Genomic DNA, 23,289 nt, shown 5'->3' with positions numbered 1-23,289 from the left:
TTTAGCTTGGTTCTGTTATCCGTTTGAAACAGATTTATTGGTTTCTCCTGAATTCAGGAGGGATTTCCCCATCTGTATTGATTTAATTTTACATTTTGAATAACTGAAACATCAAAACTGTTCCCCAAAAGGTGTACTCAGTGTATCACTTCTCCCCCTCTTCCCCCCACCCCAGGTGCCCACTCCCTCCTTGGAGGTCACTAAATAAAGCAGATTGTGTTCTGTTCCTGATTCTTTGTGCAAATAACAAGCAGATACTTGTATACTTTCTTCTTTCTTATTGGATAGGTAGGGCGCCATAGATATTCTTTTGCCCTTGATTTTTTCAAAATTGAGTATCCTGGCAATCCCAGCATGTGAGCACCCAGAAATCTTTGTCATTCTTTTTCACAGGTGCGTGGCCCCCCAACCGCGTGGCTGCACCGTGCCTCATTCAGGCACTCCCCTCTCTATGAGCATCTAGGCTATCTTTTCTGTATGTTACAGTTACAGTGTTGCAAGAATAACTGCACATATGTATTTTCTTTTGGATTTTTTTAATGTTTTCATTTATTTTGGAGAGAGAGAGAGACCCAGTGGGAGTGGGGGAGGGGCAGAGAGAGAAGGAGACACAGAATCTAAAGCAGGCTGCTGGCTCTGAGCTGTCAGCACAGAGCCCGACACGGGGCTCGAACTCACGAACCATGAGATCATGACCTGAACCGAAGCCGGCCGCTTAACCAACTGAGCCCCCCGGGTGCCCCATTCTTGCTTTTGGCAGTGTACCTTTCAGGCACATTTCTAGAAGTGGGATTTCTGGGTCAGGTGGTAAATACATAGTATATAGTTTGTCGAGGAGTACCCAGGCCCACCTGTAAGTTCTGCTCTACCTGTATTCCCACGTGCCTGCTTCCCCACTGCTCACCAACAGGTATTGTCCTGACGGGTATTGTCCAGTTTGTAACTGTCTCCAATCTGACAGGTGAGAAACAGTATCTTGATGTAGCTTTATCTTGTAATTTTCTTTATAAGTGACCTTAAACATCTTCTTTTTTCATGTGACTAAGGACCATTTTTAATGGCTTTTTTTTTTACCTTGTTCATGTTTTTTACGGTCCTTTTGCTATCAGAATTTTGCATCTTTTTTCCCCTAAAATTTAAGAATTCTTTGTATATTATAGTAATCAGCCCTTTATCTGTGATCTGTGTTACAAATGTTTCTTCCTCCCTGGTTGTCATTTTCTTTTGACTTTGCTTATCAAGTTTTTTTTTCAGTGTGAAAGTTCCTTTTTTTTTTTTTTATCATTTGGCTTAATAATCCTTTCTTTTATTAAATCTGAGTTCTTTTTAGGAAACTTTTCCTTAGGCCCAAGATACAGAGGATTGTACCCATTTTTTCTTCTAATACTCGTAAGTACATTTTCCCCTTCGGATCTCTGATCTGTTTGGCATTTATTCTCATGTAGGGTATAAGGTATGGATCCATATTATCTCTTTTCCAATGGTGACATTCTTGTCCCTGTACTATTATTAAAAGCCCAGCTTTGCCACAGAGATTTGCGACGTCACTTTTATCATATAATCCACCCCCATGTGTCTGTGGGCCTATTTCTAGTCTGTTTTCCTGCCTGTTCTTCTACTCATGAGTCTGTGCCCCACCATTCGAATTACAGAGGCTTAGAGCAGACATCAGTATCTGGTACATCCTCCCATATCTCTTCCGTATCAGAGTTTTCCAGCCATTTTTGCATTTTGATTTTTTTAATGCAAAATAAAAAGTTACTGGAGTCCTTCTCAGAGCCATTTTATTTTATTTTTTCAAGTTTATTTATTTATATTGAGAGAGACAGAGACCGTGTGAGTGGGGGAAGGGCAGAGAGAGAGAGAGAGAGAGAGAGAGAGAGAGAGAGCATCCCAAGCAGGCTCCGTGCTGTCAGCACAGAGCCAGACCCCGGGCTTGAACTCACGAGACCGTGAGATCGTGACCTGAGCCAAAACCAAGAGTCGGATGCTAAACCAATGGAGCCACCCAGGCGCCCTGAGAGAGCCGTTACAGATGAACAGGATGATGGAGCAAAACAGTACAGAGTTGCCATATATCTTCCTCCCCATCCTTTCCATACTCAGTTTCCCCGATTGTTAATGTCTTAGGTGTGGCACACTTACTGCAATGATGAGCCAGGAGTGATGCCTTTGTTACTCTTGTTATTTGCTATTTAAATTCATAGTTTACTTTAGGGTTCACTCTTGGTGTCGTACAGATTTTGGGTGTTTTAACGATAAATGTGGGATGTCATGTATGCACATGTTACAGTATCAGACGGCAGAGGGTCACTGCCCTAAAAAACCACCTGTGCTTTACTTATCATTCCTCCCTCCTTCCCCGGCCCGCAGCAATGCTGATCTCTTTTCTGTCTCCATACTTTGCCTCTTCTAGACTGTCACAGAGTTGAAATGTACAGTATGTAGCCTTTTCAGACTTAATTATATGCACCAAAGTTTCCTCCATGTGCCGGTTTATTCTTTAACGTGAACTTTAGAAAAAAAAATTTTTTTAATGTTTATTTTTGAGAGAGAGAGAGAGAGAGAGAGAGAGAGACAGAGCGTGAGCGGGGGAGGGGCAGAGAGAGAGGGAGACACAGAATCTGAGGCAGGCTCCAGGCTCTGAGCTATCAGCACAGAGCCCGACGCAGGGCTCGAACTCGTCAACCGCAAGATCACGACCTGCACCGAAGTCGGAGGCTCAACCGACTGAGCCACCCAGGCGCCCCTCACATGAGCTGTTATATCAACTTACCTAACAATAGCTTGTTGGTGTTTTCACTGGGAGAATGTTAAATTTTCAATGGAGCGAGAAAGGGCATCTTAAGGATGCTGATTCATTTCCAGGAACAGGGGAGTTTCTTTCTCTTTGTCAAGTTGATTTGGAGTGTTTAAAGCTCTCATTGCCTAGTTGTCGCACACTTCTTGTTAAGTTTATCCTTAAGTACTTCCTGTCTTCTGTTGCTACAATAAATGGGGCTTCCCCTGCTGTCACATCTTCTGGCTGGTTACTGCTTCTGTGTGTAAGGGTGTGGGTTTGAACTTGAGAACTCGGATTCTTGAAGGCCCACAGCAACGCGAAGCAGGCGATAGGGCTGGGTCCTGGGAGGCCCTGGGCCCGTGACGTCTCTTCTCTACTCCCCACCCCATGTTCTGCCTCCCAAAATGAGGGACTGAATAAGTGTGTGCCGTTTTCCAGGGTGTAATTCCAGCTGAAACAAAGTTGTGATTTGTGTTCTTACCTCTTTGCCTTCCATTTGATTGAAAAAAAGTGGGGGTGGCGGATATTCTTCCCCTGCCGCGGCATACAGAGCTGGACTGCAAGCTCCCAGCTCCCTACATGCCCTGGCCTTGTCAAACTAAACCTTTATATAAACGGAAAATGTCACCTGCCTGTCTACAGACACCAGAAGGGGCAGGGGACTGCGTGCTTGTGTGTATGCTTGTTCAGCGTTCATTGAACTGTTTATTCACTGGCTTGCTGAGTCTGCAGGCATCTATTTGTTGGGTGCCTCTCACAATGCCATGCAAGGCACACTGGCCCTGAACTCAGTGCTTACAGCTCAGCATGATCTCACCCGTGGTGAGTGCTGTAGGGCATGCTGCCTGGTGCTCTGGGTGGGGACCAGGTGTACCTGCCTTGGTGGGGGGAGGGTGGTCAGAGAAGGCTCTTGACTGACACCTGAAGGTTGACTAGGAGTCATCTAAGTAAGGAATGGGGTCAGGGGAAACTTTGAGCAGAGAAACAGCATGTGCAAAGGCCCTGGGGTGGCCAGAGGCTCCATCCATTCATAGAACTGAGACATAACAAGTGTGGGTGGATTGGAAAATGCCTGGGGGAGAGAAGCGTGAGATGGATTAGCAAAGTAAGACCCCCCCTCTCAGGGTAGGTAAGGGAGCTTAGTAGTCAGTGGGATGTTTTAAGGAAAGTATGACAAGACCAGATTTGCAGTTTAAGTTGATCCCCTTTGCTACATAAGGAGGTATATTAGTTAGGGTTTTCCAGAGAAACGGAACCAATAGGAGACAGAGAGATAGAAAGACAGATTAAGAGAAGTAAATTGAGATGAAATTTATTACCGGAGTTGACCCATGTGATTATGGAGACAGGGAAGTCCTACCATCTGCCATCTGCAATCTGGAGACCTAGGAAAGTTGGTGGTATAATTCGGTCCAAGTCCAAAGGCCTGGACAAGGGGAGCCGATTATGTAAGTCCGAGTGTGAAGGCCCAAAAATCGGGGACTGGTGATATAAACCTTGGTCTGAGTCCTCAGGTCTGAGAATCAGCCGCACTGCCTTCCAGGGGCAGGAGAAGCTGGGTGTCTCAGCTCAAGCAGGGCGAGTAGATTCACCCTTCCTCTGCCTTCTTGTTCCCCTCCACATTGGTCTCTGCCATGCCCCTTGCTGAGGGCAGACTTCATTACTCAGTCTGTCACTTCAGGTGCTCATCTCTTCCTGAAACCCTCACAGCCACACCCAGAGATGATGACTTCCCGGCTCTGTGGGCATCTGTTAGCCCAGTCAGGCTGACACATAAAATTACCCATCAGAGGAGCATGTGGGAGAGGATGTTGAGTGTGGAAGCAGGGAGGCGGGTTCGGAGCCATGACAGTGGTCCAGGCGGGGGTCCCTGTTGGCCAGAACCTGGGTGCCTTAGTGGAGACGGACAGGAGTGAATGGATTAGAGACTGTTTCGGAGGGGAAGGGGACAGCTTTTTGGAGGTTTGGGGATTGAGCACCGGGATGGGAGCCGTGTGGAAATGAAGCTGGTGTGACTAGGGGAATGCATTTTTAATTTTATGTAAATTTAATCCATTTAATTTTAAATAAGTGCCTACTGTATTAGACGGTACCGATGGAGAATATTGCCATTATTGCAGAAAGTTCTTTTGGACAGTGCTGGTCGCAAGTGCCTTTAAGTCAACCTGATGTTAAATGGGCAAATACAAGTCTGGGGCTCAGAATAGCAGCTGGTCTAGCTTCAGATCGTGCTGTACAACTTGCTTGCTGGGTGTCCTTGGACAAGTGACTTCACCTCTCTGAGCCTCACCACCCTCCTCTATAAAACAGGATATTCCATTCCGTGCCTGGGGCGGTGCTGCGTAAGCTTAGAGCTCAGTTGTGGGCGGTGGGGTGGATACCTGTTACTCCCCCTGGGTTTGACCTTTGTAACTGCCCTGATAGGTTTACTTGGATGTCAGACTCTCCTCTGGAAGGAGCTCCGGATTGGTTTCTCCACCGAGACTCTGACTTTGATGTGGAGTACAGCCTTGGGGAAGTGCTTTATCCTTTCGGGTTTCAGCTTTTCCATTGGCGGTGTGGGCGTTAGAGCAGACCGTCCTTGAGGGCTGCCCAGGTCCCTAATAGAATAAGCAAGCACCCACAACAACTGAGCTACGGTCGGAAGAAGGAACCGGAAGGAGGAGGGACCTTCCAGAAGTCAGCATGCAACGGCTTTGCTGGTTCCATCCATGGTATTTCTGGTTGGGTCCTGCCTCGTGAGAGCGCTAAACCAGAGGCTTGTGTGACACGCTCGCCCAGGCCTAGCCCGTGCCCCCAGCTTGCTCTAGGAGCTTTCTGAGCATTTACCTTGATCTTTCTTTCTTTCTTTCTTTCTTTCTTTTAATTTGGACAAGGTTTACTGACTTCTGAACTGTTGGGAAAAACTAATGTTGTCTCATTAAAACTGCATTGCTCATTTGTACCAAAAACCCCCCCTACAAAAACCTGTTAAAGTTTCATGCCTGGCACAGAAGACTATTAAAGACTCATAATTGCAATAAAATCCTTTAGTGGGATTTGAGTCTTCCTTGTGGTAATGCTACAGTCAGCGGGGTCCCCACTGGAAGCTGCAAAAGCCATTTCAATGAAGGCTTCGGGAAGGAGGCAAAGATCACCCTAAAACTGCTTCCGTCAGGGTCCTTGCCCGGCAGCTGGCAACGGGGCATGTGTGCTGGGGGGACGGACTCCCAGATCCAGTTGTTAGCAGGTTTCTGTCCTGACTCCCCCTGCTGGGGGGCGGAGGGGGTGGAGCTCAGAGCCTCTGCCATCCTGCCACCGGTTCTTCTGGCTCCTCTGTTTTCAGTCCCTTCACCAGGCAGGAATAGAGCACCTACTGTGTGCATGCCGAAAAGCCCATGCTTTGGGCTCAGGGGCTCAGCTCAGGGGTTGAGACATGGAAGAAGAATTGAACACAGAGGGATAGTCTGGTTTTTCCTAAAGGAGTTGTGACTGGCTCGAGCAGGGGCTTTGCAGGCGGGCAGAGCGAAGGCTAAATCCCAGCCCCTGGTCATTCCGCTTCCTGGCCTCAGTCTCCTCATCTGTAAAATGGGGATAACACTGTGTGCCTCAGAGATGTGCTCAAAATGTGTGATTCGAAGCTGAAGGCAGGGCCCAGGGAGGAGGCAGGTGAAAACAGAGAGTACAGTTTTGAGAGTCCCAGAGGTATTTGGGAGCCACTTCAGGGGTACACGCATGGTTTCTCAGAAACACAGCTAGCATTTATTGAGCACTTACTGGATGCTAGCTGCTGTTTTGCCCGCTTTATATGTGTCCATTCAGTAAGTGTGCACTGAGCACCTACTATGTACCAGATGCTGTCTTAGGTGCTGGGGCTACAGTAAAGGCTGGATTAAGTCATTTAACCCTGAAACCTATAAGGGTGGGCACTGATGCTATCCCCATTTTCCAGAGAAGGTGACTGAGGCACAGAGAGAGTGGGGAAATCACCCCAGGTCACACAAGCAGTAAGCGGCAGAGTCTGGGATTAGACCCAGAGGGTAGGCTCCTGTGTGTGTGCCCCTAACCACACGCCACAAGCCCTCCCGCTTAGTGAGAGGTGGCCTTGTTCGTGTTTTGAGGGAAGATGGGCTTAGAGCAGTAGACGGATTCCCCTTGGGTCTCTTAGGGACGAAGAGGGGACCACCACCTGCTCAGGTGGGTCACTCCCAAGCCTGCTGACCACTTTCTGCTGCTCCTGAGTGTTTCTGTGCCTTCCTCAGACCCAGAGGGAGTGAACTCCCACTTCTTGGCGATGGGTCAAGTTCAGGGGAGACCAGTGTCCTGTCCTTGCGGAGTGTCCCAGATCTGAGCCTGTCACTTGATGGGCTGTGGACGACGGGAGGAGTCTTTCCTCTCCCTGAAAAGAAAGGGCATCCATGGCCTGCCCCTTGCCCCTCCATCACTGGTGATAAACACGGTGGCCGTGGTGACAAATCAACTTAAGTCGCCTCTATCCGTTTGTCCTTCTATGCCCTCCCCGTCGGCATCCTGCTTGCAGGCTGGACAGTATTAGACACTCGGTCACACTGCATGGGTCTCTCCTTCTCCAGGGGTCGTGTCCCGCTGAGCTCTGGGCGGTGTGGGTGTTTTCGTGGTCAGTTAGCCTCAGAGTCTGGCCTTTGCCTTTGCCTCACTCTGTGGCCCTAGCCACGTCCCCGTGTGGTCTGGGCCTCAGTCTCCCCATCTAGAAGACCCTTTGGAAGGCCCTGGCAGTCATAGTGTCTTTGCCTCTCTACTTGTTGCCTCGTTTACCCGCGTTGTCTAACTCAGGGCTGGCCTCAGCGGGTAAGAGAAAGTAACAGCGCAATGAATAAACACACAGAACTCTTAGTTTCGGGAGGAAAGAGCCCGATCAAGGTCTTTAAACATGCCACCTCCCACTTCACGTCGTACAACCCAAGGGGAAGGGGCAGCGAATGGGCACGAGACTGGGACAGTGGGGAGGATGGGTTTCTCCCCTCCCGTCGCCATTTACCGAGCCAAGACTTGCCGAGAAAAAGGTGGCAATGGTGCAAAGAAGCTGCAAAAAGCTGGGCTCAAATGCTGGCTCTTTTTTCCCATCCTGTGTGACCAGGGACCCTGAGCAAGTGGCTTAACATCTCTGAACTCGTCCCCTGCGTTTGGAAGGGAAGCGAATGAAAGGCGATCAAAGCCCACCACACGCTGCTGGTCCGGTTGGATTCTCATGGCCTCCTGGGCCTTGCTGGTAGTTTTGAGCCCATTTCACAGAGAGAACACTGGGATTCCGTGCACTCAAGAGCAGTGCAGGGCCACACTGCGCCTGTTTCACCGTCAGCAGGCTTCAGAACCGGGGCCCTCTTCCTGCTGCACCATGGGGACGGGACTCTACACCCCGGCGGCCCCATGTGGCTCTGAGCAGCCAGGGAGGTGCTGCATTTGTTCGAAGTGGCTTGTGGACTCTCAGTGACGGTGGGCATGCAGATCCCTGTGCTGATAGGGCTGTCGGACCTGGGAAGCTTTCCAGCAAGTAGAGGATGTGAGAAGCGGGCACAGAGACGCGGGACTATCTCAGACCAACTCAGATGCCATGGGCGGCTGCGTGGGCCCCCAAAGCCAGCGCTGTCTAGAACTTCGGTTTTGAAACAGACCCTGGGAGAAGAAGAAAGACCGGAGAAGATTGGAAGGAGATGGAAAAGGTGGGCTCACGTACCCCCATCCCATGGGGGGTTTCCCCAGTGTGACTCCTGTTTCATACCTGTTCCCCAAATGGGTCACACACGAGCCCCACGCTGCCTCCCACAAATCTGGTAGAGACATATTTATTTAACAGGCATGAAAGAAAAATAGGACTAGCACGGCAACCTTGTGGTTTCATGGATGTTAATCTTAGGGCGGGGCTGGAGGAAGTAGTGTGGGGGTAATTCACAGGGCTGAATAAATGACAGGTGCCAGGCTCAGGGCCGGGGAGAATAACTGGAGTTTGGAAGGCACCGTGCTAAATCAGCGCCCCCCCGCCCCATGGTTACGGATACTGCACCCCAGAGTTGTCAGATGAGCGAATCAAAATATAGGATGCCCGCGGCGCCTGGGTGGCTCAGTCGGTTAAGCGTCTGACTTTAGCTCGGGTCATGATCTGACGGCTCGTGAATTCGAGCCCCGTGTCAGGCTCGGTGCTGACAGCTCAGAGCCTGGAACCTGCTTTGGATTCTGTGTCTCCCTCTCTCTCTGCTCCTCCCCTGCTTGCCCTCTGTCCTCTCTCTCTCTCAAAAATAAACAAACATTAAAAAAATTATATATATATATATATAGGATTCCTGTTGAAATTTAAGTTTCAGATACACCATGAGTACTTATTTTTTAAAAAACATTAATTTATTGTTGAGAGACAGAGTGAGACAGAGCATGAGCAGGGGAGGGGCAGAGAGAGAGGGAGACACAGAATCCCAAGCAGGCTCCAGGCTCTGAGCTGTCAGCACAGAGCCTGACGTGGGACTCGAACCCATGAACTGTGAGATCATGACCCAAGCCAAAGTCAGACACTTAACCGACTGAGCCACCCAGGTGCCCCATGGCGAGTACTTAGTGTATATACGTCCCATGCAGAGTTTGAGATGTTCCCCACCAAGCCTCTCTGGAGGGCTGGGTAGACCTCATGGAATTGAGTTGTCCTTCCCCCGGCTCCCCCTCCCCGGGACCTGCAGGGAGAGGCTTTTGCACAAAAGGATGCCCTGACATATCTGGTCTCTCAGATGCTAGTTCCTTTAATTAAACTGCTGGGATGGAAATAAAGTGTGTGAGGAAGATTAAAATTGATTCCTTTAGCTTAACAAAAGCCAAAGCTCTTGAGAGAGATACTTAAGGAGCCAGAACCCTTGAGCAGAGGGAGAGTGCAGGCTGGGCTGCAGCCCAGAGCTGTAGGGGCAGGTGGGTTGGCCGAGCGGGCCTGTGCAGAGGGCCGAGGTGGAGGCGCTAACACACGGCGGGCCGTGTCACAAGGTGGGGGCAGGGGGCTGGAGGGTGCTGGAAGCGCCTTCCATCCTCAGCAAGGCCCAAGTGCCTGCAGAAGTTCTTCTGCAAGCTCTGCTGCTAAGCATCTGAGAAAGCCAAGCCACAGGCCAGGATGGGGCTGCGGAGGTCAGGGCGGGAAGTGGCAAAATCTGTACCTTGGTGCATAAGCACTTACTGAGCGCTTGCTGTATGCCAAGCCCAGAACCAGGTGTTGGGTCTCATCTCAGGCTCTTCCCAAGGAGACCAGCTGGGGCCGCCTAAGTTCTCAGGAGCCTGGGTTCACACCAAGGGAGCCCAAAGATGCGGAAAGAGACCGAGAATTGGAGGTATCTCTGGGGACACTGGGAAACGACGCTGATGCTGTAGGCATGCAGAGGAGGACAGTCCTGGGGTAGCACCCCATTTTTACACCCAAGGAAACCGAGGCACAGAAGCTTTTGGGGGATTTGCTTGAGCTCACAGGGCATGGAAGTAGCAGAGTCAGGATTTGAGTCCGGGTCTGATGTCTTTGAAACCCTTAACCCTTAGTGCTCTTCTGCCTCCTGGATCGTGGGGGGTCATTGAGGTTTTGGAGCAGAGAAGGATGTCATGCGAGCAAAAAGTCGAGGGCAAGTTAACCTGGCACCAGGGCTGAGGCCAGCTTAGAAGTTAATGCGCGGAGGAGGTGTGCTGGCTCAGGAACCTAGGTGTGAGGAGAAGGAGACCCAGGTTGGGGGGCCCCCAGGCGTGGGGGGAGGTGAAGATTGGGTGACACCTGCTGAAGGGTTTCCAGGGGGAATAAAGGCAGAGTTGACGATGGGGCGGGTTTTCAGACCGGGGTGCTGCAGGCAGGGCTGGGGAGTGACGGCAGGATGGTGGCTTTGGACGCGTGTCCCCGGGCAGAGCTCCTGACGGCAGCTGAGTAGGAGAAGGCTCTAGAGCCTTGGGACCATGTCAGCGTGGGTCTCCCTGCCTCCTTTCCACTAGCTCTGTGACCGCCAACTATTTACTTAACCTCTCTGAGCCCCCGTTTTCTCTCCGGTGGCGTGAAGAGCAGTGATACCTCCTTTGCAGGATGTTGAGGATATTAAATAAGGAAAAAATGTACAAGGGGACGAACAGGGTACTCGATGCACAGTCAGCATCTGGTGAATAGTGGCTTGAACCTGGGGCTCCAGGCTGGTGTCCTCTTCTGGGCGCCGCAGGGCTGCCACAGAGATGGTCCTGGTGCTGGGAACGGGTGTCTGACTTTTCATTCATCGGATGAATTTTTGTCGAAATCTCACTGTGCGCCGGGCCCCGGGGACCGTGTGGAGAGGCTGATGGGAGAACCCAATTACAGCCCCGGACTGAGCCCGCTCTCGAGTTGGAGCAGCAGGAGAGCAGGGGCGGGGCTGCCTTGCTCAGCACGGCGTCCTGGCACAGAGCGTGGCGCCTGGTAGGTGTGAGGTATATGTTGAAGGGGCTCGTGGGGGCAAAGGGGCGGCGGGCCTTCTCAGAGCACATCCGCGCTGGTGCAGAGGGGAGACGCCAAGACTACATTTGCCTCCGCTTTCTGTACTGGAAACTCCCCACCTGCAGGCGAGGTGTGGAAGGAAGGACAAGAAACTGGAGACCAGGGTTCTGATCCTCAGCCTCGTCATTGCATCTTCTTCTCTCCTCCTTTTCTTCGAAATTCCCAAGTGGCTCACCTTTTCCAAATTCTGCTTTGAAAAAAGCTGGGGAAACCCTCTCGGGTTGATCCTGTGCCATAAGCAGGCTGGGAAGCTGGAGAGAAGGAAAAGAAGGCAGGAATGATGGGCGTTAGGAGGATGCCCTTCAAGGCCCTGATGGGGAGCAGCCCTGGGCGCCCCCTGCAGGAGAAGCAGGGAAGAGAAACACCCGACCTTCCGTGTGGACCATTCTGGGAGTCTATCGGATGCCCCACCTCACTCTAAGCCGTCTTCCCCTCCAGCCTCTTGTAATTCTGTCTCAGGTTTATTTTTATGGGGCAGCTACTTTTTTTCCTCTTACTTTTTTTTAAATCCTTTCACTAATGTGAAAAATGTGTTTTTGCATTACAAAATAAAACTGCCTACTTGTTGTAAGAATCCAAGCAACATGTATTGCTTTAACGGGAGGCTACTTTTCTCACTTACTGCTTCTTTCGTGAGTAAATGAAACTGTTGTTTGCATTTTAAGGAAATATGTTCATGCCTGAGGTAAACATCTCAACCCTGTAGAAGCGAGAAAGGAAGTAATGGAAATATGCCTTCACATCTGTCCCCAAGTCCTCCCCCCCTGTATCATCCCCCACCAAGCCTCTGGGTTGGCTGTTTTCTTCTAGATAAGGGGACCCCCAGGAATCTTGTAGATCCACCTCTCTAAATCATTGCTAGGTCGAGGGGAGGTAGCCCTTTCTAGTGACAGGAGCCCAATGGGCTCAAGATCAGGATGGGAAAGTTGACTCTGCCATTGACTTGCTGTGTGACCCTCAGGCATCCTCATAACCTCTCTGGGCCTCCGTGACTTCCTCGTCGGGCTGGCTAGGTGGAGAACCGGGATCGGGGCTCTGAAGCCCCTGGCATGAGTCGGTGTCCTACAAGCAGCCCAGGCATTACTCTGTTGTTTGGTGGTCTTGGCAGGTTGGGGACCAGATTCTGGAGGTCAACGGGCGGAGCTTTCTCAACGTCCTGCATGACGAGGCGGTCAGGCTGCTCAAGTCATCCCAGCACCTGATCCTGACGGTGAAGGACGTCGGGAGGCTGCCCCATGCCCGCACCACTGTGGATGAGACCAAGTGGATTGCCAGTTCCCGGATTGGGGACACCACCACGAACTCAGCAGGGTCTGGCAGCACTGCTCACTCTGAGCCCCGGGACTGAAAGCCAGTGATGCCCCCTCCCATCCCTTCAGCACACCCCGATCCCTAAGGATTCTCAGAGCCTGGGGTCCCATCCCAGGGTCCTTTGCATTTGTAAGGCGTGACCTTGGGCACATCCCTTCTCCTCTCCTGGCCCGTTTCCCATGGAAAGCTGAACTGCATAAGCCAACTCTCTTATCCTGTATTTCCCTGGGGCAAATCACTTAACTTAATCCTGGGCCCTTAGATGCTTCGTCTCAAAAGTGGGGAGCATAACCCCTGCCCCCATCCAGCTCTGGGAATGAGGAACCCTGTGAGTCACCCGAGGAAAAGGGTCGTGGGAGTCATAAAGTGACCACAGTTGCCGATGGCTGTGTACTTGCTGATAGCCTCACGCGTCAGCTTTGGGTTTCTAATCAGAAGCCTCAGACTGGTTGGTGGCCTCCCGGGCCAGATGCACCCACAGCATCTCCTTCCCTTTCTTCCCTCCTCTCCTGTCTCCTTTCCTTTTCACCAGCACGGTATCATAATTTTTTTTATTTAGCTGCCAACATTTAAAAAGGCATCCAGTTTCCCATGAAAAAACAAAAACAAAAACCCTGACTTCTGGCTGCTGCTTTAAAATCAGGAATTCTAGCGGCTTGAGCGCATGTTTCTTCATGAAATTGGGCTGGAGCTGAGCTACACCTGCGAGTTGCATCTCTGGGTCTCCAGTTGGCCCCTGTCCTCACCCACCCTCCCTAAGGTTGGCCTTGACCCCGAGGCCACAGGTCTTTTGCTGTTTATTGTCTCCTGTCCTTGTGTTACCTGCCTGGTCCTGTAGGGCTGCTGAACCAGGAGTTCACCTTGCGTGGTTTTAGAAATGCTGCCCCCGTGCTTGATGAGGGGTCTGGAAGCCGCTCATCTGCCCAGGGGTTCCTATGCCCTTGAGTAGCCCCAGCGAGTGGAGGCCATGGTTCTCTCAACACTTTTGCTCACCCCGCTCCAGATTGGCCTTTCCCTTGCTGGTGCCTGTTAGAACTGCTCGGCCATTCAGCTGAACACGTTTGTCTTTCTCGTAGGTTTCCTGGGGATCTTACAACGGAAGGGACAAACAAGGTAGGGAGCTCTCCGTCATTGGTTATCTGTAGTTTCTTCATACACCCCCGTGTAGGGGGCTCGGGGCCTGGCAGGTGCATGGAGCCACTCACGTGCATGATCTCATTTCATTTGAGCAGCCCGCCGACTGTCCGTTCGTCCGTCCTCCCTTACATTCCTCACACATCTGTGAGCACCACCAGGTTCCAGGTACCAGGGCTAATGGCACTGAACAGAACAGGTCAATTCCTGCCCTCATGGAGGAGGGTATACCTAGTGAAGGAGACCCCCACACGTAAAAAAAAATCCTGCACACGTGTCTAATCACAGAAGACGTTCAGTGCCATCAGGCAAGGTCCTGGGGAGCGTGGGAGAGACTAACAGATGGGACACCTGATTTAGGTGGTGAGAGGCAGAGGGGCGAGTGAGGACTCTGTGAATCGGTGACATGATACTCGGGCTGTGAACTGAATGTTACATAGGAGTAGCCAGAACAAAGTCTGGTCCAGGAGCACGAGGGGGCAGCATGTGCCAGAGCCCCACTGTGCCAAAAAGGTGGCTTGTTGGAGGCAAGGAGAGTGTAAGGGGGTGTGGCGAGCGAACAGGAGCGGGGAACAGAGTGACGGCAGGCAGGGTCCCCAGATCACGTGGGGCTCTGTGGGCCCGTAAGAGGTTTGGCGTCTAACCATGGAAAGGCTTAAGCAGGGGAGCAGGATTACGCGATTCCTATTATTACAAGATCATTTCAGCAGCTCTGCATAGGTGATGGGGGAGGAAGAGGGGAGGAGCGGGGACACCCTCCCCCCCAATGGCATCTTAGTCACACCTCCCAATGACGCTTGAGGCAGTGGCGAGGAGGGGGTGGAGAGTGTGTGCAGATCTGCACCATATTTTGGAAGTAAGGTTACTGTTATCCCCAGTTTACCAAGGGAGATACTGAAACCTGGAGAATAAATTGGGAGCCATAATAAAACTGCTCGACTCTGATTGGTTTCAGGATCTGATGAGATAACGTATGTCAAAGTGCGGGGTAAGGCGCGAATGCCGTTTGCACCTGCGCACGGCCTCGTGGTCTGAGAACGGACCTGTAACTAACGTCTCCTGCAGGTGCACCGGGTAGGCCGAGGCCACAGAGGGACCCACCTCATCCCTCTGCACTGTGGTCACTGGCGTGGCCTGGCCACTTGGCCCCAGAGCAGTTCAGAATTCCCAGACCCCCGTCTTCCTGTCTTTCAGCTGGGATTTTACAAGGGCCCGGCTGGCTCCCAGGTGACCCTGAGCAGCCTGGGCAACCAGACGCGCCTGCTGCTGGAGGAGCAGGCACGGCACCTGCTGAATGAGCAGGAGCGAGCCACCATGGCCTACTACCTGGAGGAGTACCGTGGCGGCAGTGTCTCCGTGGAAGCCCTGGTCATGGCCCTGTTCGAGCTGCTCAACACGCACGCCAAGGTGACCCGAGCCCCTCCAAGGGCAAGGCAAAAGTCCTCCAGGGCTCGGCATCCTCCCTGCCTCCCTCCGTCCCCCACCCCTCTGCTGAGAACCCACAAAGAGTCGGGCAGAGACTGGTGACCGAGGCAGCCAGGAAAGCCAGCCCATAGACTCCTGGGGACATAGTCAGTTAAAGTCCCCGGTGATGGGGGCCCCAGTGAAATAGCTGTCAATGCTGAGCATACATTTAGAGTCATCTGGATTGCTCTTCAAAAGCAGTGCCCGGGCCCCACCCCCCGGGCTGATTAACTCCATATATCCGTGGATGGGAGTTTGCCACAACTCCCGGGCGATTGTGCCGTGCTGCCAGCTTTGAGAACACTGCTCTGCTCTCGAGGAAGTCTGGGGTCCAGAAACTGCACAAAGGAAGAAGTGATTAAATCCACTGGGAGCAGTTGCATGCGGGAAGGCTTAAGGGAAGGGCATTCTGGGTGGGAGGGACAGCCAGGGGCTGCCCGGTGTGTTCAGGGAGCTGCAGTCACGAGTGCTTGCTGATGAGATGCCAGGGAGGACAGGGTGAGAGGGAAGAGTCAGATGATGCTGGCCCGGCGTTCAGGGTATCGTGCTTGGACTTCTTCTAGGACAGTGGGGAGCCACGGGGGGTTAAGGAGGGAGGCCAGTGGTCTAGTTGGCACGCAGGTCATTGGGGGTAGCAGGGGACAGGTCCCATCCGCTAGCGAAACCCGGGCTGAGTGCCCTGTTTGTCCCCATGCCCAGTTCTCGCTCCTGTCCGAGGTGAGAGGCACCATCTCCCCCCAAGACCTGGACCGCTTTGACCACCTGGTGCTGAGGCGGGAGATCGAGTCCATGAAGGCACGGCAGCCCCCGGGCCCTGGGGCCGGGGACACCTACTCCACGGTCTCCTACAGCGACACGGGCTCATCCACAGGCAGCCACGGCACCTCCACCACTGTCAGCTCGGCCAGGGTGAGCTGCCCCGGCCCTGGCCCTGGCCCTGGCTCGAGGGCCAGCAAGGGTGGGGCGCCAAGATACTGGCTTTGCAGTGAGACCGACGTAGGTGTGAATCTCAGCACCACCCCTTAGCACCTCTGTGCCTTGCCTTTCTGAGCCTCAGTTTCTTCCCTGGGAAAAAACCCCATCATCGCTGAGTGCCTGATGCGTGCCAGGCACAGCTGTGGGAGACAGCGAGTGAACGAGGCAGATGTGGCCCTGCCTCTTGGGCTCACGGTCTGGTGGGGGGGGGGGGGTTGGGGGGGTGGGGAAGGTGCGCTCAGAGAGAAAGGAGAAAAAGACCAGTAATGAGACAAATAGAGAAAATAGTGACAGTCGTGGGAGGGTCCCACAAGAAGCCGTGGCAGTGCATTCATGGTGGTCACGGTGATGGCATCTTCCCCGAGATACACCTTCTTGTCTTTGGAACCCACCCTGACTTTCACCCAGACTTGCCAGCCCTCCAGAAAAGCATCTGGTCCACCCTGGGTTCTGCCACCAGGATGCTTAGAGGCAAATTAATCCCAGGAGGCCTTTGCAAGAAGGGGCAGAGAAAATGCCTTGCTGCTTGGTATGGGAACCAGGTGTCACCGTCTTTCTGGTAGGAAGAGCGGGGCTGGAGGTCAGGAGAGTTGGAGTGGCTCATGCTCTCCTTTCCTGTCTCTGGATCATTCCTCACCGCTCTCCTGTGGAAGGGGCAGGGGAAAGCATGTTTCTCAAGCACTGCTGCTCCCAGACGCAGAATTGGGAGCTCTTACAGGTGGAATCTCAATCGACTCGAGACAGACGCAGTTAGTTGTCCTGCTGGAGGAACAGGAGCTCCAGGGGTGCAGTGACGTCCAAGGTTGCATACCGGTGGTTAGTGGGCACGGATGAGTTTGCACCCACCAGGAAACGGCCCTGGGGCGGCGCCCTTTGCTTTGCAGACTCCGTCTCCCAGCGTGGCTTGTTTTTTGTTTTGTTTTGTTTTTAGCTCTGAGGATCTGAGTTTCTGGAGCAACTTCTATTCCTCTGCTTCCGACCCCTACCATTCTGAGTCACCTTCCTCCCCAGGAGTCCTTGTCCCTTCCTGGGGTGACCAGGAAGCTGCCAGGCATTCCTCTAGGGCTCTGGATGTGGCTGCATTGGAAGCAATGTCACGGTCCAGGATGAGCAGATCATTTCGGGGACAGGGAAGAGGCTGTTCCCCTCCTGGGGCTGTGTGTTTGGTTCTGTGCACATGCTTTGATGTGACACCCAGGTGATGAGCAGGTTTCGGGTTGCAGGGACCTGGCCCGAGGGGCCATTTCCCTGTGGGTCCGACTCCACTGAGATTGGCCTTGGTAATGTCCATGTGGGGCTTAAGGAGCCATGAGCCAGTGCTTTAGAACCAGGGGATTGCAGCCTGTAATTCTGGGGGTGAGAGGTCCAGTGGGTGGGATGGGGCGTGTTCTAGCCTGGGAAGCAGGAGATTTAGGTTTAAGCCCTGGCTTCTCTGGGCCTCAGTTTCCCCACAGGTAGAATGGCCCAAGGTCCTTTGCCCAAGGCTCTGACGGCAGTCAGGGTAACTATTATGCCCAGCTGAGTGCTGGCCTGCAGTGGCCTTGCCCCAGCCCAGGGGTCTCCCCCATACCTGGGAAGTGCTGGCCCCCCACCCGTCTTGGCTCCATGCTTTACCGCCAAGTGCCTCAGTTTCCCCACTTGCACCGGGGCAGTGATGCTGCTGTGCCCAGCTTCTTGGGAAGATTAAATGATGAGTAATCTCCCTATTGGCACTAGCATCCCAGAACTGCCGTCCACACCCCTAGGGCAGGTGAAGCCTCTGCTCTTAACTGACTTCCCCCAACCTGGCTGGAGAAAACCACTTGGAGGATTTGTGTCTGCAGCCTTGCAGATACTTGGAGCCTTCTGGAAAGCACTGGGCTGAGGATCTGCCACCCCCCTCCAATCTTATCCACTCTCAGGTGCTCTCACATGCACGGCCTGGGGCTCTATCCCTCAGACTCAGATCTTTGCTGCCGGCATAGGGCTTGGGCCCCTCTGAAATCCAGGTTTTCTCTGATCCAGTCTCCTGAACAAGGTCCTCCTTCAGGCTCTGCCGTTCATTAACACGTGTGACCTTGGACAAGTCACTTCTCTTCTCTGAGCCTCAGTTTTTCCATCTGCCAAACGGGGGTGATGACCCAGCCCCGCCTGCTGGCAAGTCCCAGGGTTGCCCCAAGGGGAATGGCCATCTTCTGACAGGGGTTCTCAAGGACAGGCGTCATTTCTGCAGAGCCCTGGTGGCCCCTGTTCCCTTCAAGGAGGCAGTTATACTGAAAAGAGTCCCAGTTATAGCAACAGAGCCTTTTCTTCATCCGTCTTTTATTCCTGCCCAAAGCATTTAAAGCAAATAGAAAAGGGGTTTTAGAGAATCGTGTTTATTTTGCCTTTCTCTGGGTGTGTGTGTGAGCATGCATGCATGTTTGGCAGAAGGTTTACTGCTGTACCCACCCCATCCCTAATATTTATTTGATGTATTTTTCTTTTTGCCTTTTGCCCACCCTTCCTCCCCAGGAGCGGCTGCTGTGGCTAATAGACCTGATGGAGGTACCGTCCTTCCTGCCGGGTGGGGCTGTGGGAGTCCCTTAGCCAGGGCGGAGGTCCGGGGCTGTGGCCCTGCCTGCCACTCCCTTACGTCTGCACCCAGCCCCGGTGGGGAACTGGGGTTCTCCTTGATGCTCACGGTCTCTCCTGTTTGCCAGTTCGTCAGGCTTCCTCGGGCTCTGGAGTGAGAATGCGCTCAGCTTAAACCCCAGCCCTGCCACCTCCTTACTGTGTGACCTCGGAAAGTGATTTTACCTCTCTGAGCTCAGTTTTAGGATCTATAAAATGAGGATGATCATTTCTGTGCTGTGGGGCTGTTGACAGACCTCTTGGCCTTTTATATGTTATAAACTCTGTCTGGAATGTTCTCCTTCCCACTTCTCATGGCCAGGCTATCTCCTACGTGTGCATCAGCCCCCTACGCCCACATGCTCCCTCTTCCCAGAAGACTTCCCTGATTTTCTGACTTCCCTGTGCCTCCTCCAGCCCCCTGGATTTCCTATTGTCATGACTCTTGTCTCATTATATTCTAATAATGTTTACAAGCCTGGCTGGCTACTCCCCTTGACCACAGCAGTGATGATATCTGGAGTCACCATTGAATCCCTAGTGCCCAGCCCAGAACCTGGCCCATATTAATAATTGGGGCCTTTTTTAAAAAAAAAAATTCTTATTTATTTATTTTTGAGAGAGAGAGACAGCACAAGCTCGGGAGGGGCAGAGAGATAAAGGGAAACACAGAACCCATAGCAGGCTCCAGCCTCCAAGCTGTCAGCTCAGAGCCCGATGTGGGGCTCGAATCCACAAACCTTGAGACCATGACCTGAGCCAAAGTGGGATGCCTACCTGACTGAGCCACCCAGGCGCACTTGGGGCCTTTCTCAGTGATAGTAGTAATTGGTATTTTAGAGAGTTCTCCATGGGACTGTGATAATGCTTTCCAGTTGTATCTTTTTGAGCTTCCCAGTTACTAGGACTGGCAGGTACCGCCGTGATCTCCATTGTAAAGGGAAGAACACAAATCCTAGAGAGAAGGGACTCACTCCAGGTCGCTCAGTGAGGGCATGGTAGAGTCAGGATTCAGTATTAACCTGTTCGTCACCAAGTGCCAGACGCTGGTCTGCAACACCAGCACGTATGTGTCCGTTAGCTTTTACTGCGGTGATGCTGAGTGACCCACAACCCCCCGAATCTGGATGGACAGAAGCCGAAGGCATTTCTTTCTTGCGGCCCAGACCCCATGCCTCATGGAGCTCACCTGCTTTCCTGTCTGTTAAAATGCCTGTCACACGGCTCTAACCTCTCCCCGAGTTTGTCCTCCCTGGTAAACAGGGAGACGCTGCTGGGATGCAGGCCGGGACCATATCTTTCTCCTGTCTGGGTGCCCAGTGCCAGCCTGGCTCTGGGACAGAGCCGGGGCCTGGGGATTGTGGAGCAGAGACTGAAATGAATCCGCACTCCCTGGCCGCTCAGGATTATCTTCTAACACTCCAGCCTTAGAAACATCTCCCTCCCACATCGTAGGAAAATGTCCTCTGATCTGGTGTTCAGACGGGCCGAGTGGCAGGCAGCTGGCTCTTGTGACCCAGATGCCCCAGACAGTTGCCCTAGATGGAACCGGTTTCCATTTAGCCCCAGTTCTGCGGATCTCATGGTGCAGTTATCAATCCCAGGTTAAACGTGGCTCATTCCGCAGCCGTTTTCCCTCAAGCCAGACAAAATCGATCAAAGGAAATCAGATGCAGCCTTCCCCCATCGACAAATTGTGTTTATTTTCCATTTGTCTAATAGAGAGCCAGCCCTGGGAATTTTTCCTGCCTCCAGTGTCACTCCCCTCCCATACAGATGTCAGCCAGGGAAGCTGAGCAGAATAAAGGCCTGCGTGCCGTTTCTTGAAGCCCTTATCTGGTGCCAGCCAGCCCGTGGCAGAGGGGCTTGGGCACACAGGCTCTGGAATTCCACAGACAGGCTGGCTCTCCCAGGTAGAAGCCGTGTCACCTTGGACAGGTGACTTAAGCTTTTGAAGCCTCAGTTTCCATATCTGTACGCTGGCTGATAAGACCAGCCACGTGTGGATCGTCGTGAAGAATCCGTGAGCTCGGGAGCAGACTTGGAGGTGTGGAGTACTTGGGAGCCCGTTCTGCTGATGCTCTAACGGCTGGGACAGGGCGCCACAGAGGCCTTCAGGGGAACAGCGGTTGTAGAGGCCCAGGCCAGCCCTGGACCTACAAAGCAGGTGCCGCTGGGGTCAGGGGTGGTGGACTTGCCCCAGGCTTAACCACAGCCCCTTTCCGCCTAGAATTGAGAGGTTTGCACGTCAGGCCTCTCATGTGCCTGGAAAGGGGCTTCCCTAGCCCACCAAAGGATGCTGTAGCAGGGGCCCTGCCTCTAAAGGCCTACTGCTCCTGTTCCCATGAGGTGAGGTGGGAAGAGGGTGCTGGGTGTGGCCGTCAGCACTTTGCTCTCCTGTGGCCCCCACACTTTCCTCCTCATCTAGGGCGAAAGGAGGGTGGAGAAGCTCAGGCCTGTCTCAGGCCCTCTCAGCTACAGAGATGCCCTGATTGTCAAGGCAGCTCTCTCCAGAAACAGGGAGCAGACAGTCAGAGGACCTTCCTCCTCCTCCTGTGTTCTGCCCTTGGTCCAGCCTGGATGGGTTTAGGGAGTCCTCTGCCGGGCAAGTCGTCCCCCAGTGGGGAAGCTGGAAGGATCCCAACCCTTCACCCATTCATCACCCGCTCCTGCAGCAAGCATTCCCTGAGCACCTCCCACACGCCAGGCTCTGAGTGGGCCACTGGTCGCCGTGCGCGAAAGAGACAACAGCACCTGCTGTCCCAAAGCTTAGCACGTCTAGTCGGGGAGGCAGCCTTGAATCAGATCACCTGCATAATCCTTGCTCTGACAAATGGGTCGGGGACTGGGGCCCTGACCAATCCAGGACGTGAGGGAAGAGATGTTTGAGCTGAGATCTGAAGTCACTGGCATCAGCCGGGCGATACACAAGGCAAGGCAGCTGAGGGGCCAGATCGGCACGTGCAAGGGCCCTGAGCTCGAGGCTTATGGACCCTGGAAGGAACCATAGGAGGTCAGTAGGGCGAAGAGGAGAGGGTGGGGGGTTAGCAGGAGCCGCCAGGGACTTGGGCTTAATCCTGAAACCGTGAAACACCACTAAGGGTCTTCAGTAAGGAAGTGACATGATGTTGTTTGCACTTTCTCTTTTTTTAAAGACAGCATTGTGAGTAGGGGAAAGGGACAAAGAGAGAGAGAGAGAGAGAGAGAGAGAGAGAGAGAGAGAGAGAGAGTCTTAAGCAGGCTCCACGCTCTGCACAGAGCCCAACGTGGGACTTGATCCCACGACCCTGGGATCATGACCCGGGCGAAATCAAGACCCAGGCGCCCTTGTTTGCATCTTGTAAGATGCTTCCCGTGTGTGTGGAGAGAGCTCAGGGGGGTGTGCAGATGGGGTGACCTGGCGGAGCTACTCCTGTGTCGTCAGGCAGGCTGGCTCTGTACCCTGTGTCCCAGGAGGCCGCTCAGTGCCAGGTGGGGGCGGGGCGAGGCCAACTTGTCTGCTTGCGTCCAACAGCCCACTTCCTCCTGAGAGGCCTTGGCACGAGCCCCCTGCACCCTCAGAGCCATAAATTCCCCAGAGGCATTAGCGGGCATCGGGGCAGCTTTGCATCAGCGGGTGTCTGAAATAAGGAACGGACCTCGCGGCCAGCCCTTTGTGGTGCACTTGCCTCCGTGTGGACGCTTGGGGGGGGCGGGGGTCCTGGAAGCCGTTTCTAGCAAACAAGCAAGTCGACATAGGCCAGCCCTGCTCCTCCAGAGCCTGATTCTTCCGGGCTGTGTTGCCTCCGTTTATAAGGAAGGAGATGTGACATTTGGGTTGGAGGTTAATGCAGGTAGAGATGCGGTGCTTTCCCTCGGCTGGGTTCTTGGGTCACCACATCCCTCCTGGAGCCCTGCTTTCCAGCGCCTGTCTTAAGGGCTCTTCCAACACTGACCTGGAGATTCTGGGTCACACTCTCTGTCCGCTGAGTGAAGCCCTTGTCCTGAGGCCATGGGGAGGGAGATGCAGGACGACAGAAGGAAGCGCGGTCTGTCTGCGCCACACGGGCCCTCCCGGGCACTTCTGTGGCTTGATGCTCAAGCACAAAGGCAGGAGCGGACAGCTGGTGAAAGCGCCCAGAGCTGGCCGGGCACCGGGGCAGTTCCCACGGCCTCGGCCACAGCGGCGAGTGTGGGTTCCAGTGCCCTGTTTGGGGATCCTCTCTCTCCCAGTGCACCCCCCTGCCCTTCCCCATCAGCTTCCAGACTTCCCGCCCCACCCTGTGCTTGGAGAGCTCAGGAGCACAACGATCCTGTCTCTGCCAGCATGGCCGTCCCCCCAGGTTCCCGCTCCATGTTCCTTTCGGACCCCCCAGTCCTGTCCCCTTCACTCCAGGGAGGCTGGCCCTACCCAGCTCATGTCACTGTCAAGCCCCCTCCGACACCCCGACCTTCCTGGGCTGATGGCAGCCCCAGCTCTGGCTGGCACCGTGCCTTGCTTTTCTCTGTCCTTCCTTGCTCTCCCCTTCTCCCTCCTGCCTTCCTTCTCTTCCTTCTCCCTTACTCC

At 53.4% G+C, this 23,289-nt stretch overlaps 1 protein-coding gene across 1 annotated transcript in view; it reads left to right on the top strand.

Annotated features, from left to right (window-relative positions):
* WHRN (whirlin) overlaps positions 1-23,289 on the top strand; it is a 94,319-nt gene that overhangs the window by 60,561 nt on the left and 10,469 nt on the right. The window contains exons 4-7 of the mRNA XM_047068409.1: positions 12,376-12,578; positions 13,655-13,691; positions 14,907-15,119; positions 15,876-16,085. Coding sequence (XP_046924365.1) covers positions 12,376-12,578; positions 13,655-13,691; positions 14,907-15,119; positions 15,876-16,085 — 663 coding nt within the window. The remainder of the gene's footprint in view (positions 1-12,375; positions 12,579-13,654; positions 13,692-14,906; positions 15,120-15,875; positions 16,086-23,289) is intronic.

Source organism: Lynx rufus, unplaced genomic scaffold, assembly GCF_022079265.1.
Source record: "Lynx rufus isolate CCGP_SWC_20201006 ecotype Redwood Valley unplaced genomic scaffold, mLynRuf1.p SCAF_10, whole genome shotgun sequence".
In the NCBI taxonomy this organism is placed as follows: domain Eukaryota; kingdom Metazoa; phylum Chordata; class Mammalia; order Carnivora; family Felidae; genus Lynx; species Lynx rufus.
This window is presented reverse-complemented; position numbering and strand designations above follow the sequence as displayed.